Source organism: Haemaphysalis longicornis, unplaced genomic scaffold (assembly GCF_048455015.1).
Source record: "Haemaphysalis longicornis isolate Haplotype H1 unplaced genomic scaffold, Haemaphysalis longicornis Haplotype H1 scaffold_7, whole genome shotgun sequence".
In the NCBI taxonomy this organism is placed as follows: Eukaryota; Metazoa; Arthropoda; class Arachnida; order Ixodida; family Ixodidae; genus Haemaphysalis; species Haemaphysalis longicornis.
Window position 1 is genome coordinate 106494229 of NW_027526422.1, and position 19575 is coordinate 106513803.

Sequence of the window (19575 nt, forward strand, 5' to 3'; positions counted from 1 at the left end):
CGGCTGAACTGATTTAGAATGAGTGTAAGTAACGGGGATTTTCTGTTACCGGCAGCAGTCATGGTCCCTGGACAATCCATCAGAGTGGGCACATTATCATGTTTATGCGCAACCTTGCCTTGTAGTTACCTAAACGTTTACACTACCAAAGGGAAGAACATTCAGAATTGTTGAACGTGTCTCTCGGGTTGTTGACATTTTCCCGTAATCGAAGCCCGAAATGCAAGCACGCAGTCCATAAATAGTGAGTTACATTGAAGGTGTGTAACGGGTGTTGTGGGAAGTAATCTTGATACTTATTTTGGAAGCCGTGGTTTGATTCCAATCCAGACTCAAATCCATTCAATTTTCATCTAACTTCAGTTTTTTGCACCTGTGTGCAATATGCTATTTTGGGGCTGTTTGGTAGTTACAGACGCCGGTCATGTTGTTTCTCGCTGAATAGACAATGTATTGCTTTCGCATTACAAATGACAGGCTTCTGCTGTCCGGGCGAATACATGGCGGTGTGTCGGCACTACGACTTCCTCGCGGTGCAACGCCGGGTCTTTGCCTTTGATCAACGTTTCCGTCCATCGTTGACGAGCGCCCGAACACCTGCAGAAAAGTTGAAGGCGCTTGCTAAAGGGCTGTAGAAAGAGCCAGAAACTGCCGACGAAAGTTCCTCTCAGGGACCTTTTGGAGGAGGCCTCCAACAGGACGGTGAAATACTGCCTAATGAGAGTACTTTGAACACACCGAGACCCAGTTTCAAGCTTCAAAGCAAAATACTGCCTCAAGAGGTCCAAGCTAGGCTTCACGAAAGCAAATCTGTGCTTGTGGGTGACTCCGAACAACCAAAGATTGCGGTGAAAGAAGCTACAGCTATAGGCGCAGTGATTACCCAAACAGATACGCCGCTTTGAACTTCTGCAAAAATAAATGGATTCCGGAAGTGAGTGTACAGAACTTCGACCCAGCCGGTTCCAGAGGGAGCCCAAACTTTCTCTGGAGGTGAGCAAAGTGCGGAAACCTAAAGTCAAGCCAAAGAAGGAGAAGCGGTCGTCCTGAAGATGTATAGGACAAACCGCAAGAGCCTTCAGGAACAGTGTAGCCACAACCATCTCAGGAGTAGGTTGTGGCTACATTACTTCTCGATTCAGACGCAACCAAAGCCTAAAATAGGTGTCCAGATGCCGCGCGAGGTCAGCTCCGCAGGGACGCAGTTGAAGCACTGGCCAAGACATGTTACGTTTTCGAGTGGCCAAACAAATCCTGCCATGCATTCAACATGTCTCTTCCACTCAGGTATCGGAACGTCAAGACCACGTCGGGAGAAACCCAAGAAGTTTTCTGAACTACAATGGTCTCATTATGTCCAGATGTGTTGCACTGGAATCTATGGCACCAAAAAGACAGGATGATCAGCACTGCAGTTGCGACAATTTATCAGCACTGCAGTTGCGACAGCCTGGAATATCAACTTAACCATTTGTTACCAGTGAAGAGGGCTAATACTTGCCACCGAATGAAAGGCTGACAATCGAAAAATGTTAAAATATCATTTTGGCTGTTTCTTGTAGTAGCGTATTTACGCACGTGTTTCGAGACGACGAGTTATATTTAAGGCTCTGTCTATTCGTCTTAAATAATTGATGTTTAAGTGTGGGTAGAGTGCACAGAAAAAGTAGAGCTCCATTTTTTCAGAGTTTCTAGTTCGTAAATTGTGAGTTGATGGTGTTCTTCTCAGTTTATTTTTTTAAATTTTGATGTTTATCGGAGTTTATTTCTCGGAAAATACTCATTGTCTGAAATTCACAGTTTAGGTTTCCCTGTATTTTCACGATCCAAAACGTTAGATAAACTAATATCCTTACAAGGCTCCGCACGAGGCACATTGAGCAATCTTTGTGACGGCATTGGAGACACCGCGGAGCCCGAGTCCTCCAACATAAGCTGCAACCTACTTTCGTGATGTGTTTAAGGTGAACGGTAAGAAACCACAAACGGTGGCCGTCGGAGCCTAAGTCAAGCTCCGGCGAGTGAGCTCCTTGCCTGTTAGCAGGTAGGGTGTTCCGGGACACCTTCAGCTATCAGAGCAAGGCTGACGAAGAAAGTACCCTCGTTCCCTGCTTTCTACTATATCATATGGCATTTCTCAACCCCCCCCCCCCCTCTACAGACGTGATCGGTCCCTGATAAGAGGCCGCAGCGGAGTATATTTTCCTATATTGCCAACCTTAAGCTTTCCTGAACCGGAAAATAACTCTCGATTTCTTGCTATGCAATCTCGTGATACAGCCCTTTATCTTGCAACAAAATCAGTTTTCTTGATTACTAAATATCTTGAAGGCATAATTGGAACATCTTACAATGCTGAACAACAAAGTACTGGTGAGGTCCGATGTAGATAGGAATTTGTTAGTGCTGCATTAAGACGAAGTTTATGCAGCAACGTCTCCACGTGGCGCGGTAGACGCTCTGGCAGCCGCATTCTGACATATGGGTCTATAGAATATAAAAAACCGCAATTATGCTGCTGCAAGGACCATAAACGGTTCCTTTCCGACAGAGCTAGTGCCTTCGTCATTGTGGCGGCACTATCCTTCGTAAAGAAAATCTTCTTTCTTTTTTTTCATTTGTAGGCCCTGGCGGGCAGCCTCGTCCGCTTTCTCGTTTCCAATGATGCCGCTGTGGCCTGGAAGCCACTGGAAGGTAACGCGATGTCCAGCGCCATATGCGAGATGGTGCAAATACTTTACGTCGCGCTGGACGTGTTCGGGAAAGCTGAAACAGCTGGCGCGTTGTAAACTTTTAAGTGCTGCCCTCGAATCAGAGAAAACGGTCCGCCAGACATCAAGCCCATATTGCGATAATTGTGGATCACGTGAAACTGTTGAACACATATTACTGGAATCATCTGCCTATGCCGACTCAAGGTGCCATTTACAACATTAAATTGATTGCCTCCACCCTGGACCATTGACATTAAGATTGGTACTTGGACCATGGCCCTCTCCCTCCGCTTAGCGCAAAATCTCGTCCGCGCTATTCGAATTACTCCAAGACATTGATGTGTCGACGAAATTGTAGTCGTTCCTCCATCTCAAGAACCTTTGAACTGAACACCCTGAAGAAGGATCATAATTTTTTTCTCTCTACTACTACTCTCCTTTTCTTCACTACACCTACTACATTTTTCCCTCTCCTCCTTTCCCCGTAGAGTAGCATGCCGGCAATCTGATGTCGGCAAACCACTCTACATTTTCCTCTTTAATAAAGAGTTTCTCTCTCTGTCTCTCTCTGGTGAGGTCCTTGTTGATGTAAACAACAAGCAGCAGGCCACAAAGCTATCAGCTGAGACTCGAACTGGTGATCTGGACATCAGGCTCACACCCCACCAGAGCCTGGACAGCTCCCAGGGTGTCATCTCTGAACCAGATCTGCTGAACGGAACAGATGCAGACCTCCTTGCAAGCTTGAAGGATCAGAGCGGGACTGCCGTGAGAAGCATCACCATTCGCAGAGACGACGAGGAGATTCCCACCAAGCACATCATCTTGACTTTTGACGGCGCGGCCCTTCCACATCGTATAAATGCAGGCTTTATCCGGCGGTCCATCCATCCCTACATCCCGAACCCATGGCGCTGTTTTAGGTGTCAGCGGTTCTGGGACGGTACAAACTCCTGCCGCGGTACAAACTTGTGCCAAGTGCGCCGCACAGGGCCACCCCACTGGCAATTGCACCTCTGCTACCGTCACTTGTGCTAGAAGCGGAGGCCCACACGTGGCTTACTTCAGAAAATACGAAAAATTTCAACTTTAAAAGAAGGTGATCCACATAAAATTGACGGATAACACCTTTCCAGAGGCGCAAAAGAGGGTCGCCTCTTTCCCTCTGGGGAAGTATGCCGACGTGGCTCACCGGGGGGCGGGGCGGCGTGTGGTTTCCACAGGGACCCAGTTCAGCGAGTCTGACCTGGTGCCGCCCCCGCTCCCCGCTGGGTTGGCTCAGGCAGCCCAAATCGTCACCACACCGCTTGCTGAGGCAGCAGCGGTTGTAGTGCCAACCGCTTCCGTCAGGACCGATGCCGCTCTCTCCCCTGCCTTCCCGTCCTCCACTGCGTTGGAGGGTGCAGGGGGGATGGATATCGGGGGACCCGTATTGGCTCTTACCACCACCGCACCGTACATGCCACCTGTGGCGCTCCTGACGTCCTCGGCGGTTGCGGTTCAAATGAAAGGCACTCGAAGGGGTGCCAAGTGCAGGGGGCACGGTCCATCGGGCACCCCCTGACGTCTGACGAGGAGCTGGATGTGGCGCCGTTCCAGCCTGCAACGCACCACAAGGAGTGGCCTCCGACATCCACGACAACAGAAAGGCCCAAAAAGCCCCCTCCTAGAGCACAAGCCCCAAAAGACAATACAAACACACACGCTCCAGTTAATTTAAATAATGGGAACAAAAAACATCATTCAATGGAGCTGCAGAGCCCACCTTACAATTCTTGACGACATTTACAAGATCCTGCATGCTAATCAGCCAAGCGTCATCTGTCTCCAAGAAACACACCTCAATCGCGAACAAATTTTTAAGTGGGTACTTGGTATTCAGAAAGGACAGGGTTGGCTGCACACACTCTTCGGATGGTGTGGCCATTGTCACCCAGAAATCATTGGCATGCCACCCTCTCCCTTTGAAAACTGTCCTTGAGGCCGTAGCCATCCGCACTATAATATTTAATAGGTTGATAATGGTATGCTGCCTCTGCATCTCCCCTGACTTCCAGCTTCTGAGCCCTAATTTCGAGTGCCTTGTAGATCAGCTTCCCGATCCCTTCATGCTCATAGGTGACCTCAATGCACATAATTTTCTCTGGGGCTCTTCCCGTATGGATGCCTGAGGTCGGTTCATTGAGAAATTTCTAACATCTTCAGGAGCATTCCTATTTACCGAAAACAAGCTCACATACCATATTATAGGACTCAACACGTACTCACACCTCGACTTGGCTATTGGCTCTGCAGTACTCTTTCCATCTCTTCAGTGGGACGTTGGCACTAACCCATAAGGTAGTGACCACTTCCCAACCACATTAACACACATAGGTAATGACCCGAACAGTTCCCCTTCCAACAAAAGGTTCAATGAAGCTCCAGCAGGCTGGAGTACAATTACAGAAACATCCAAACAACATCATACATTCATTACACGCCCACACGTGGCAGAAGCTGTCCAACTACTCACGACACACATTCTCAGCACTGCCGAAAAGTTCATTCCCCAGGTGCCCGGTGCACCGCGCAACCCAAGGAGACCCTGCTGGAACGAGGACTGCAGGCGAGTCGGGGAGTCCCAGAACAAGGCGTAGGGTGTCATTTGTCGGTAGCCCACGTCGGATAAACTTTTCGCCTTTAAAAAAACAAAAGCACTTGGGAAGCGCGTGCGCCGTCAGGCGAAAAGGTAGAGTTGGCGAACCTTACTCGCTTCCATAAATTCTTACACCGACACTCCCAAAGTCTGGACACACATACGAAAACTCAAATAACAACAAACCCACAGTCTGCCCTCGGTTAGTACAACAGGGAACACACTGGAACACCAGGCTAACACACTCGCAGAATACTTCCAACATGTGTCCAATTCAGCACACTACACCAATACTTTCATGAAACCGAAAACATCCTGTGAGAAGAAGTCCGTGCGAGATAAGTTCACCTCCACTTAGAACACCCCCTTTTCAATTCATGAGCTCAAAATAGCACTCAGTACTTGTAAGGCTTCAGCTGCAGGTTCACACAACATTACATACACTATGATACAACACACGCAAATACATTTGAAACAATCCTTCACCTCTACTACAAAATATTTCTTTCGGGACGCCTTTTAGGCCTTGAAGGAAGGCCATCCTAGTGAGTGTTTTGAAGGACCGGAAGGATCCTTCCGCTCCCGCAAGTTATCGTCCCATTTCCCTGAGAAGCTGCTTGTGTAAGACCTTGGACATGATTGTAATCGGGAGATTGGTGTACTTTCTAGAGCACAATGGTCTGCTCGAGAGCTGCCAGGAAGGCGTGAGGGTGGGACGATCTACCAACAATCAACTTGTTGCATTAGGGTCATATGTCAAAGAGGCTTTCCTCCACAGGCAGTATGACAGTATTCTTTGATCTGGAAAAAGCGTATAGTACCACGTGGCGGTACGGCATCCTCAGCGATTTGAAGTCCTTTGGCATGTCGGGTAACATGATAAACACGCCAGTTACTTGTCTGAAATGAACCTTTCGTGTAAGAGTTGGAAGTGCACTCTCTAGGGTTCATGTGCAGAAAAATGGTGTACCGCAAGACGGCGTTCTCAGTTTTACTTTGTGTATTGTGAAAATGAATTCACTTAGAAAGGCATTGCCATCATCAGTTTCCTGTTCATTTATGTGGACGACATACAATTATCATTTAAGTCTTGTAACCTGTCTATCTGTGAGCGCAAAGTCCTGCTTGGTGTTAAGCTAGCTGTCTGGCCAAATAGCAACGGTTTTAAATTTAATCCACGAAAGTGTACTTGTGTTTGTTTTCTAAAAGGCATGGAATTTGGCCGGATCCAGACATCAAACTTAATGGTGTCTCGATTCCAAGCCAGAAATGAAACAACTTCTTCGGTGTAGTCCTTGACGAAAAGCTCACATTCACCCCCATATCAAGCAACTTAAACATAAATGCTTAAGGGCTACGACTATTCTCGAGGTTTTCTTACACACTTCATATGGTGCTGACAAACAACTTCTTTTACGTGTTTTTACTTGCCTAATAGATTCACGATTAGACTATGGCAGCGTTAATTATGGGTCAGCAAGTAAAACATCCCTCAAAATGCTGGACCCAGTGCTTCATCTGGGGCTCCGCCTGGCATGTGGCGCCTTCCGAACTTGCCCGGTAGAAACCCTCTATGTGGAGTGTAATAAATGAAACCTACAACGTCAGCGAGCATACGCAGACCTGCTTTATCCTTTTAAAATCCCATCAATGACCCACCATCCTTTTAAGCCAGATGTTTACTTTTTACGATACACCCATAACTGAACTCCTGCTAAACCGAGCGTCATTCTCTGCACCGTTCTCTTACAGAGTTAGAGAGGGAGCGTCAGAGCTTCCTGTCTCATTTTTAGATATCCTCAAAACTTCTGCGACATATTTTCTAGCACTGTAAAATATCCGCTCTGTATCATGCTACACATTTTTTTACACGTATAGAAAAAAAACGAGCGCCCAGATCTACAATCCTGCAGCACTTCCTGCATCTGCAGCAGAAATACCAGTGTGCTGAATTTTACACTGACGCCTCCAAAATGGCCACTTCTGTGTCAACTGCTGCGCATAGACCCGGCCTTACTGTCACTAAAACTCTGAATAGTAATACTAGTATCTTTACGGCAGAGGCCTATGTCATACTCCTTGTTGCTAATCATATCCTTCGAAGTCAAAGTCCGAAATTCATTATCTATACAGATTCCCCAAGTGTTTTGCGTGCATTATCGTCACAAAAGTCTTCCAAAAACCATGTACGTCTTGTCTTCGATTTCATTATGTGTGTTTACGCCCAGAAATTCGAACTGGTCCTTTGCTGTGTCCCTGGCCACTGTGGTATAGCCGGGAACGAAACCGCTGATAAAAAGGCCGCTGCTGCTACACTCTTGAATAGAGTAGACATAACAACCTTACCCTATATCGACATAAAGCCGCACATCATGTAGCAACTTAGCAAAAAAGGGCAAACGCACATGGTGTGCAGAGACAGAGAACGAGTTACACGCAATAAATCTACACTTGGAGCAACACGCCACTGAAACACGCAAATAGATACACAGAAGTCACCTTGGCTAGATTACGGAGAGGGCACACACATGCAACGCACTCCTACCTGCCCCCTGGATCTCCAAGTCCTCTGGGTAGCAGGTGTGGAGACGGCCTGTCCGTGATCGACATCCTCATACATTGCGAGGAACTAGAAAAAACACGACACAGACACTTCTCACAACTATACAGACAACACCATTCCACTACACCCATCGTACATTTAAAGGAGGACCCCATAATTACCTACAAGCGTACTGTTAAGTTTTTAAGTGCGAATGCACTTCTTAAGCGACCCTGAACCTGCGTCCACCGGCGATGTCCGCGCTCGTGCGAATGCTCGTGCCTGGCCGCTGACATGGCACATACCCACGTGGGGGATTGGCCAGGAATCTCCTCGTCTTCCTTGGCAACGGGGGGAGATGGGCGCGCGCTGCGTGGACGCTGACATGGCACATACCCACGTGGGGATTGGCCAAGAATCGGGCGTGAGAAGGGCTAATGCCCCTGCTTAAAGGAGTACTGACACGAAATTTCAAAGCTGAGATCCGCTCTAGCAATCAAGTACAACGACAACACAAATAGGTGTCTGTGAATAAATGCATCTTTCTTTCTTTGTAGTTGTGTGTGTGTGTGTGATCTCTCTTTCGCGAACATTACCGAACCGCGCAAATTCAACTCGTGCATTCGCACTTTCACATTCTTCCCCTCGGGGAAATGCGGGGAATTTTTTTTTAGCGAAGTTTAGTTTTTACAACTCATCACTTATCATGCATGTTGACACCCTGGCCCTTTACACCAGTCACCTACATTTTCTTTCATGCCATTTCACGAATATTTTTAGTTCAAGGCTTTACTGTCACTTCGTCCATATAAAATAAATTTTCCTTGCGCTCTTTGCCCTTAGTCGGCCTTGCGCCATAAAGACCCAATCATTATCAATATTCGAACAAGGGTGTGCAGGATGAACTTTTCCAACAGTCTCCTCAAAAAACATGACGAGTTTTCGAATCAATAATTACAAACTAATTATTTGAAATACAGCTAGCTACACTTTAAATAAACGACAAAAGCCAAAATGTAACAGGAGCGTGCAGTCGCCACATACTATTTTCTGCACTGCACTTGACGCCCGCAGCATAATGATGTCGGTCAGTCTTGCATAAGAATTTTGCTGATCTAAAGTAAAAAAAGTCAAAGCGTTGGCTTGCAAATATTTTATTTCGACATTGCACAACTTCTCTCGGTGATTTTTGTGAGCTTCCACAATGTACAAAAGCCCCTGTTATCATCTATTACTTACGCGTCGCGCAAGAAGGAAAGAAACAGAATATTCATTTCGTACTGTTTAATAAAATTAATAATAATACTTCTAAGTTCAGGACCTAAAAAGGTAGCTACTGTGAAAATATTTACTTCGCACTCTAGCAACGGATTTTCCCTAAATAGTCGACATATTTATAGAAAACACAATTCCTAGGACGCAGAAACATCAGTAAAGCTTGCACTCTCGCTGACAAGTACGGCAAAACGCAAGAAATGTCCGTCGTAAGAGCCTAGACAAGTCGTTCAGTGCAATACCCATGCCACCATCCACGTTATTCAGTCCGGCTTCCGTCGGGATACGTAGTTCTGGTAATAAAAATACGAAAAGAGAGCAGCCATAAGCGCCGACGCGAGCGTCATCACCCAGGACATGACACAAGGGTAGCCGCACTCGTAAACCAGAGGAATAGCACCCTGAACCACTAGCACCAAAAACTGAACGATCTGCATCTGGGTGACGTGCTTCTTCCACCACAAGTTCGGTCGCAGAGGAGCGGGAAGTGCCGAGAGGCCGTAGTAGGTGTACATGACCATGTGCACCATCGTATTCAGGACGGGAAACATGGCCCCCTGTCCTGTGACACCATTATTCACGCCCATCCAGAAAGTGAACAACACCAAGGTGTGGTGCAACAAGTGAAGGAAACTGACGTGGCCGTCCTTCTTCAGCAGCACGAAGAACACAGTGTCTAGCAGCTCTGCAATCTTTGTGAGGATGTAGAACCAAGCGTAGTAGAGGGCCGGGCCACTGTCTGAGGTGGGGTCCACGCCTTGACAGAAGATGTTGTAGGGAGGCAAGCGGCGTCGCGTCGTTGCCGGATCTCGCAGGTAGGTCAATTTGAGGGCGGTGCTAAAGAAAAAGGCGCTGATCAGTACCATGGCGGCGTTGTAGGCCACAACAAGAGGTCGGATAGGGAAGGGCCTTCTGTTCTTCATGAATGCTGGCCCGAGGTGCACAGAGAAGCAGAGGTAAATGGCCACGATTGACGCAACCGCCAACGGTGAACCCATGAGCGGCCAGTGTTGTACTCTGGGGCTTCCGCCGCCGAACAGAAAGTCCCAAAATGTGGAGTGCATTTGCCACGTGTCCAGATCGTGCGAACTATCCATATTCGACTCAGCTAAACTGAATACCTGCAAGTTACAAAATCGAAAATGAACCCGCGGCTGTGCACTGAGGCAATGGGTTTGTCTAACCGCAATTCCCGGTTTCAATAAAGTTTTATTGCAGCGAACCTGGTTATTTTCTTGTTGCAGCTGTGTCGTGTTCTGACGGCAGTGTGCTATCTGGCGAACATTTCCGGGGGGCATACGCCTCCCAGCGTCAGTACACTGCCATCGGAATCCAATTCATTAATTCCTGTTGGCTGCAGCATCAACCCCAGTGATTTTTACATATTCACTGAACGAATGGGTCAGTGATGGTGGCAGCAGCATTTAGAAGCTCATGCTCATTTACAGAGACGGGCTCGGAGGGTGAAATAAGCATATACAGCTTTCGCCCATTACAAGCGTAAGTATTCCACTGAACTTTTTCTCTTAATATTTATTTTTCTCTCCATTGTAGATAATCGCCCATGGTATGACAAGCCATGTATTCGAAGAGAAGAGGCCTACATAGAGAAGTGGGATAGCTACTGGAACAAGAATGACGTAACCAGCATCAGCTATACGTAATGTCGGCACGCTTGTATCCACACCGTAAGTTTGGAACAAAGTTAACTTGCACAGCTATTTAGGGGCAGTGAAGTGTTTTAGAGAGGGAAGGAGGGGTGTAAGGAATATATTGCTGCGTATTGCGTCCTCAAAAGTCGTCCAAGATGCTTTCTGAGAGTGAATTTTTGTGGGTATCTTCATTTCAAAACTGTGTTTTTACTAAAAAAAGAGAACAACCAGCCCTATCAGAAACACGCTTTTCCGCGGAGAGAGCATTGTGGAACGAGTACTTCAATCTTTTGCGCGGCTTCAAGGGATGACAAAGCTGATGCACCGTGCCTTCATGTTCTCTAGCACAGTGCATTTCTTATACCAAAGTGCCCCACAAGAAGAGGCTTGCTGAGGATAAGGTATATTGCAAAATGTCCTCCCCATAAGTCACATTGCACCATTTATCAAGCCACGTCACTAATTCTTCACTGTTTTGAACGTTTTATTTTTTTCTAACATATCACATTTCGCTTTATCTTTATCGGAAGCCTGGTATGTCCACTGAAGGACGAAGGCCAAAGGCAGGATGAAGGCAGGGGCAGAGTAAGCGCAGGGGCAGCCTTGCTGCTCTCCTTTCGCGCTGTATCCACCTGCCCCAAAACTCCGTCCTACAGGGTTGTTCCAGGTTCGAAATTTTATTTGGTACGGTATAAAACTCCGCCGGATACCACGGGAAGCTGTACTAAATAGGTTCAACCATGCTTTGGTGTGGGTCTCTGAGGCTCAAACAGCATTTCGTCACCAGACAAGGATTTAGAAACCCTGTTTGAGTGCATTTGCTACTAACCTCCCAATGACTATTCAATCACCTATAGGCCTTCAGGCACTCGATAGGCGTGGCTGCATATTCTTTGGAGAGGCTTTTGTCCTGCAGTGGACATAGCCATGTTTAAGATAAAAATAACATATCAAATTTTGCAAGCCTGTATTTTAAAATCCAGATGTCAGCCTACAGCCAGCGGGAGATTCAACAGCTCCCCGCACCCGCAATTTTCCGATATGCGCATTTCGAAACGTTTCGCTGCACAGAGACCCACGTGACGTGTCTGTCCGCGCGATGCGTAACGGTAATTAAATGTCGCCATTGGCTGCGCCCCAGACCTAAAGCGACCTAAAACATACCAAATCACTATTATCAACAAAAACAACGCGTGCATTTGTATTAAAAACTATCAAATTCAGAAAAATTGTAAGCAGTGAAAACTAAACCTAGAGATAGACCTGCTAGGGCTCGAACCCGAGCCATCAGCGCCAGTACTCAGTGCGCTATATGAAGGCCAAAGAGCCCGAACGGTAGGCTCCTCTTAGCAGGCGCTCAAAAAAATAGCGCGCGCAGTGACATCGCACATATCACGTGGGTGCTCTGTGCAGCGATCCGTTTGGAAAAATGCTTCCCGTATGCTTTTAATTGCTGGAAGCGTTGCAGCTCCAGCCGAATTCCCACCGTTATACCAAAGGTCGGTGAACTCTTCGTCGGCGCCAAGCTTCTTAGCACTTATCATATCAGCCTAAGAGAAAGTACTTGCGAGAATGAGCAATTTGTCCTGAATCTTGATATTCTGGTTTTCTTTACGTGAAGAGAATTCGTGTAAGTGCTGTCTCCTCTTACGTTTCTAGCTGTGAAAACACCATCATGCTGCTTTCAGCACAGTCTAGCGTCGCCAAGGTGAGTCGGATGGCATAACTGTGCGTCCACGTTCCCTAACTGATTCCAGTCTTTTATTTTGAAGCGATTGTCTTGTATGTTATTTCGGGCAACACTTTTTGATTTGGTTCTGGGGTAGCTGTGGTGCAGCGAGTCGAGCGGTGTTCCCAGATCATTGTTGTGCATGGCTCGGGTTCGCGTTTCGGTAACTTCTGAACCCACCACACTCATTTTTATGATGGGTGTCACCTCGATATACGGTTCTGCTGTTTATTTACTTGGCCTCGCCGTTTCCTCACAATTACAAGAACTGAGGAGCAAAAGTCGTTCCCGCTCCTCCCGCACTACGTTGTCAATTTGCCCTTGCCGCGTGACAGGAAGTTCTGGTAAGGATGATGAAGAATAAACTTTTATTGAATCCCAATCCGTCCCCGTGTGAGGCAGACCGGTGTGGGGAGTCCTTAAGTGTCACTCTTAAGTCCGAAATAAAGATATAATCTAAATCGCACCATGAAGGTTTTCTGTTTTCTTTCACGTCCTGCACTTTGCGGTGTTCGTCGTCGAGTTAAGTAGACGCTGAATCGTCCTTGATTGCGACAGGCGTAGCCTCGTGTTGTTCACACTTGTCTTTTGTTGGGACGCAAGACACTACCTTGGTGCTGGCTCCCACCTGCGTATCCTTACATTCATCTTCGTGTCCGCATTTCAAAATGTTTCCGGCGATGCAACAAAGGCTGGCCCTTTAACGGAAAAATCAGAGACGCTATGGCACGAATTGCTCATAGTTCTGGTCTTGGTCGTCTTTTCGTCTTCACGCATGGATGTGAAGCGCTCCGTCATTTCGTACGTCACGGTAAATGAACCGTTGCATTCCACTTTAATTTTGGAGCTGTTGTATTACAACGAACATCCTGGCCTCACCCTATCAATAGCCCACATGGCCGATGGTATGATCAGAGCTGTGCGGTGGAATTTTCACTCGCTTCGGCTCGGCGGCGTCGTAGGCGTGAACGTCGGCGCCCCCGGCTGCTGCCCGTTTTCCTTATCGAAAAAGTTCGGGAGGCTGTGCACGGTCGTCTCCACATGGTCCAGAAACTTTTTCACTCACGTGGCTCACCGTCAAAAGTTGAAACCTGCAGCTGCGAGAGGACAACTGTCCAGGTCGATGTTCCTGAGCCGCGGTGAGATGGATTGACTAGATAAGCTAAAATGCCATTGCTGTTGAGTCTCATGCCTAAGCGCAGCCGGTTGAGGCCCCGACATAGCAAATTCGCAAGCAACCAAGGTGGGTATTCGAGTGTAACACAAACTCTCTACACATCTACAAACAACTTCTTGTGCTTGACGATTGCTGTAACGGACATTGAGTGTTCCGCCGATGTTTAAATCATGCCGCCCTATTTTGAACCGTTTCATCTACTATGCACTTTTCTTTTAGTAAGCATTACGTTCAAGCGCGAGGCATGGGAAAACGAGTGTGTTTTAGTACCGTGACTACAGGAGACGCCGACAGGACACGCCGACAGCCCGTGCCTCTAAGGTGCTCCGCCCCTAAAATCCCCTACCCGTGGCAAGAACCGAACGTAGGTCCCTCGCGTTATGAAGCCTGCGCCTATCCGAGTGCTCCAATTTGACATGGTTGAAGCGAACGCCAAACAGTAGGCACCGATTCGCGCCGTACACCCCCAACACAAATATTGACTAAACTATCCAGATAAACACCGATGAGTTGCTGCGGAAGAGTAGAATATCTACACCCGTACCTGAGAGTTGTGGGTATTCTCCAAAAGTGGTGCCTACCTCCAGAGCACAATATACTCGCAGTGGGAGATTACCCACCAAAGAATCCATCACGTGAAAGTTTCGCGTTCACCTATGGTCATCGTTAAACAGAAGGGGGAATAATTTTATTTAAATAACACTTTTAATTAAAAGAATACTGCAAAATATCACTTAGGTAATGATTATCTGCTTCAAATATGCCTACGTTTTCTCTTTGTGCAGCAATTTTCACAAGTATGAATATTGCAACCAGATTTAGAAGTTTAGAAATCCTTTGTCTTACCAAGCCTTCTTGTTCAAAAACTCTGCTAACATTGTGAGGGCGGCCGCATCGAGGCACAGGAGAGGGTATTTGTATCGGCTATTAATAAATTTTCTTGAAAGGAGGTTTTTCCCTGCCATTCAGGGTGTTCTCCTCGACATGGTGAACGGCTTTCTTCTCCACAGAGTAAGGCCAGAATCCTTCCGTGACGGTCACGTAATATCGATTGCGAAGCCAGGCAGGGATCCTCCGCAGCCCCAGGCGTATCGACCAATGACACTCCTCAATACTGACTATAAGATTAGTAGCGCCCATTTTGGCCAGACGCAGCAGTGCCGTTTTGCCTGGTATAATCAAAAAAGTGCAAACGTGCACCGTGCCAGGTCGCATGATTTTCTCGTCCCTCGCATTGACGCTCAATTTATTCAGCTATGCGGAGAAGATTGGCACTTCTGGAGGCTTCATCTCCCGAGATCAAGCGAAAGCCTTCGACAGAGTGGAACATCAATACCTGGCAGGCGTTTTGCGTCCATACGGCTTTCCGTTAGACTTTGTAACCATGCTGGATCTGCTGTACTCAAACGTGAGTGTTAGACGCCTTCTGAAAGGGCTATTGAGTAGTCCGTTCTCTGTAGTCCGTTCTCTGCAGGGCTGCCCCTTCTCGCCTCTACTCTTTGCCATTCGTCTTGACGCGCTACTTCGCCGTATTGCTGCAAACACCGCCATCCGCGGCTCCCCGTTACCAGGCGTAGGATAAGGCAAGGGGTCTGCGTATGCGGACGATGTGTCACTGTTCATTTGGGACGTGGGCAGCTATCAAGCGTTTAGGCGGCTGTTCAACGAGTATGGTGAGCTGTCTCGAGCTCGTCTGAACAGGGGCAAAAGTATGGCGGTGCGCTTCGGCACAATTGCGTCTGGCCTGCCGGGCGACGTAGAATGTGTTATGGGTGTTCGAGTATTTGGTGTGATTTTCCATTCCTCTGGTGAAGTTGCGCGTACTACGTGGAAGCGCCTCCTTGAGATAGCGGGGCAGCGTCTTGCGGTCGTACCAAAGTTCACACTTTGCCTCACAGAGCGAAGCTAAATGATGAAGTCGTCCGTCTCGGCAGCGCTTTTTTATGTAGTACGCGTTCCGAAACCGCCCCGCCATTTTACCTGTGAGGTCACCGCGAGGTTTGGGTCGTTCTTTTGGGTGGGCCAGACAGAAACAGTGTCGCGTGCGCTGTTCAGATTGCCCAAGTCAATGGGTGGTTTCAGTCTGCCTTGCTTGAAAACCATGTGTAGCGTCGTGGCCATACGCGCAGTGTTCCACTTTGTAGACTCAACGTAGTACAAAAGAGGGCGCTGGTGGAGTACGTTCTGGGAACTTCCTGCTCAATGTTTTAGGACGGATGCACGGCCGGTCCCTCGTCCGAGAACTTACCGCCATTTCATGCCTATGTTGTCAAAACGCTGAGAAACGTCCAGTCTACCTTGCCACGCCTAAATTTCAGCGAAATTCCGGCAAGCCAATTGTGCGAAAAATTGGTAATGAACCAGTTAGACAATCAGCAGATAGCAAAATCACGCGGCATCCGTTGGTATCGGCTGACTTCGGCGGCACTTCCGTTTGATGTTCGGGATTTCGGATGGTTGCGTGGCTGGGAAGCTCTTCCGACGTGTGACCATCTGGCGAGATTCGGCGTTGCGCGGTTCTCACGGTGCCCGCACTGTGGGCACACAAAATCATTGGAACATGCCTTGTTTCAGTGTCGTGTAGCGCCAACGTTTTGGGCTATGTTAAGCAGGTTGTCTGGTCCCACACTTCTAATGAGCACACGTTCAAATGACGTGTTGGTGAACCTCGGGATGTGTGCTGGTGCTTTGTATTGTGGTGAAATCGTGGTGCCGCGCCTGTTCGCGCCCGACGGGAACGGGCGATGTTTCCACTGCTGTGGCGTGTGCGGTGGATCTTTCTTAGTCACTTAGAAAATGAGTTGGCAGCTCTAGGCGAAGAAGCCTTTTTGTTATGCTGGTACAGGCGCTCCATGGAGGTCAGGAATAACTTCCTGAGCATAACTATTGTACTGTATTGAGTTTCAGCTAGTTTCTGGACTCTCTCTGTGGACACCTGTGATCTTTTTGTAGATGGAATTAGGAGTAGCTTGTTTCACCACCACAGAAATTTGTTGTGCAAAGTGTTGACTGCCCGGAGTAATTGGAAACTGATTCGGTTTCTTCTATTATTTAAGACAGCGCCGTTACCACTAGTCGCTGCGTGCTGGTATGTGGTTTTGTAATAAATTCTCTTTTCCAATAATCTTCTTGACTGACCACATTTTCCTCGTTTAAGTAGCCCCAGAAAGACTATCGTCTTTCAAAAAGTTTTAATACGTCAAAGTAAATGCATACGCTTGCGCGCGGCTCAACTGGTCTTCCGCTCTGTCAACTGAGCGCTACCTCAGCTGCGATGGCGGCGGCGTCCATACAGAACAGGGCGCCGTCTCCTCGCTTAAAAAGTTTGCATTTTGAATAGAAGAGGCGGTCAGCTGGACGCTTTTAATGCGAAATACTTCAATACTCTTTTTATTGGCTTTGTCTTGAAATTATCAAGCGATTGTTACATTGGATTGCGTGTAAGAGTGTCCGGACGTACATCACTTCCATCTATCCGAAAATTCAACGTAAGCGACTTCGAATAATAGAGAGTTTTAGCTGACCGTGTTTCACTCTCCGCTATGGTCCCGACGTCCCGCTCAGCACAACCGGAGCGTCAGCAGCCGAAAGGCTCTTAGCTAAGAGATAACCGTATCTCCCTCGACGGGGAATAATTCGCGTGACTGGTCGTTTCGCGTGCGCGTGTAAACCAAAACTTCATCCTACAGGAAACCAGAATTTCTGTTTGTTTGCCCAAACAAAGCAAAATACCGTGTTTCTTGGCCTCATTTAACATTTTTTTTGTATAATGTAGTCGCTGACATGGTATAATTTTTCAAAATAGCAATAAACAAGCCGATAAACTTTGCAAGAGCCAAGCCAAGGCTGTCTTTCTCGGCGCTGCATAGAAGCAACCCCGCGCTTCGGTCGACGTTTTTCGCCTCCGTTCTGAAGATCTTTCAGGTATGTGCCACCATCTCCTATTCGGAAGCGCTTTCAGGGTTTCGTCGGTCGTGTTTCAACTGAAGAAACGAAGTTCGCCGTAGCGCGCTCGCATCGCGGGGGCAGCGATGTTAAAATTCCGCAAGGTAGCGTAAGCTGCCGTGACGGTCCGCTAAGAGGCCCCAGTTAGCGGCGCGGGGCCCCGTTCCGGTATTGCCGGTAGCACGCTAGCGTGCCACGCAGGCGCAATGGCGCTCCCGCTTGCTATCGGAGCGGAGCGGACCGTCAGAAACGGTCAGCTAAAACTCCCTAATCAAGAGCCGACTGTATGGCATTCTGTTAGGTAAGATATAAGTACGTGCAAGGCACGGGCTTCGAAATGTTTTGTTTCTGCATCTCAAAAGTTGTGGCGGGAACTTTTTAATCTTGTACAATGTAGCAACCCCATTTTACGATTTCTGACTGACTGTATAAGGTCGCACCAAGGTGATAGAAAAGTGATTTTTACTTGAAACCACGTTTTGCGCCTAGAAAAGGTAGCTACTGTGCAAGTGTCTATTATCACGAGACCCCAGGAATACCCCTAGTTCTCAGCACGTTTGTAGAAAACACAATTCCTAGGACGCAGAGCCCATCAACAAAGCTTTCACTCTCTCTGAGAAGTGCGGCAATCCAAGAGACAGAATTTGTTGTCGCGCCGACATGATTCGTTCACTGCTATACCTGTACCACCATCCACGTTATTCAGTCTGACTTCGGACGAAACACGTAGTTTCTGTAATAAAAATACAAAAACAGTCCACCCATCAGCGCCGACCCGAGAGTCATTAGCCACGACATGACACTGGGGTAACCGCACTCGTAAACCAAAGGAATAGCACCTTGAACCACCAGCACCAAAAACTGAACGATCTGCATCTGGGTGACGTGTTTCTTCCACCACAGCTTGGGACGCAATGAAGGCGGCAGCGCCGAGAGGCCGTAGTACGTGTGCATGACCATCTGCACCGCCGGGTTCAGGAGTGGAAACATGGCCCCTTGTCCCGTGATTCCGTTGTTGACGCCCACCCAGAAGGTGATTACTACCATTGTGTGGTGGAGCAAGTGGAGGAAGCTGATGTGTCTGTCCTTCTTCAACAATATAAAGAAAACGGTGTCCAGAAGTTCTACAATCTTTGTTAGGGTGTAGAACCAGGCATAGTAGAGGGCCAGGTCACTGTCTGAGCTGTGGTCCACGCCTTGACAGAAGAGGTTGTAAGGCGGCAAGCGGTGTTGCGTCGTGGCCGGATCTCGCAACTAGGTCAATTTGAGGGTGGCGTTGAAAAAGTAGGCATTAATTATTACCATGGCGGCGTTGTAGGCTACTACAAGCGGTCGGATCGGCAAGGACCTTCTGTACTTCATGAATGTCGGCCCGAGATGTAGTGACAAGTAGAGGTAGAAGGCAACGATGGACGCAACAGCCACCGGTGATCCCATCAGGGGCCAATGCCGTACTCTGGGGCTTCCGCCAGCGAACAGAAAGTCCCAAAATGTGGAGTGCATCGGCAATGTGTCCCGATCGTGCGACGTCTCCATGTTCGATTGAGCTATACAAAATACCCGCAAGTTCCCAACATCGAAAATTAGGCCACCACTGTACACAGGGAATGGGACTGTCAAACCACAATTCCCGTTTCAAAAAGTTTTATTGCAGCGAACGGAGCTGCCTGCTCGTTGCAGCTGTTTTGTATTCTGAAGACAGTGACCAATCTGACAGGCACCTGTGGGGGACATGCTATTTGGAAGCAGCCAGTTCTCGGTGTCACAATCCTGATGCTAAAGCCTAATGTAAGCGTTCTCAGACGCTGTGTGTGGCTCTTAACCATAGCCAACTTTAGAGCTATGGCGCATACTTGTTCGAGAGCGGCGTACCAAAATTGCAGGTAGTTTAATATAACATATT

General features: G+C 47.8%; 1 protein-coding gene and 1 pseudogene across 1 annotated transcript; both read right to left on the minus strand.

Annotated features, from left to right (window-relative positions):
- Positions 1 to 9076: 9076 nt before the first annotated feature.
- Positions 9077 to 10322, minus strand: LOC144144773 (very long chain fatty acid elongase 1-like). The gene has a single exon (XM_077676284.1). It carries the CDS (start codon positions 10264 to 10266, stop codon positions 9433 to 9435), a length of 834 nt encoding a protein of 277 aa, XP_077532410.1. The 5' UTR covers positions 10267 to 10322; the 3' UTR covers positions 9077 to 9432.
- A 7687-nt stretch (positions 10323 to 18009) lies between these two features.
- Positions 18010 to 19208, minus strand: LOC144146464 (very long chain fatty acid elongase 1-like; annotated as a pseudogene).
- Positions 19209 to 19575: the final 367 nt, after the last annotated feature.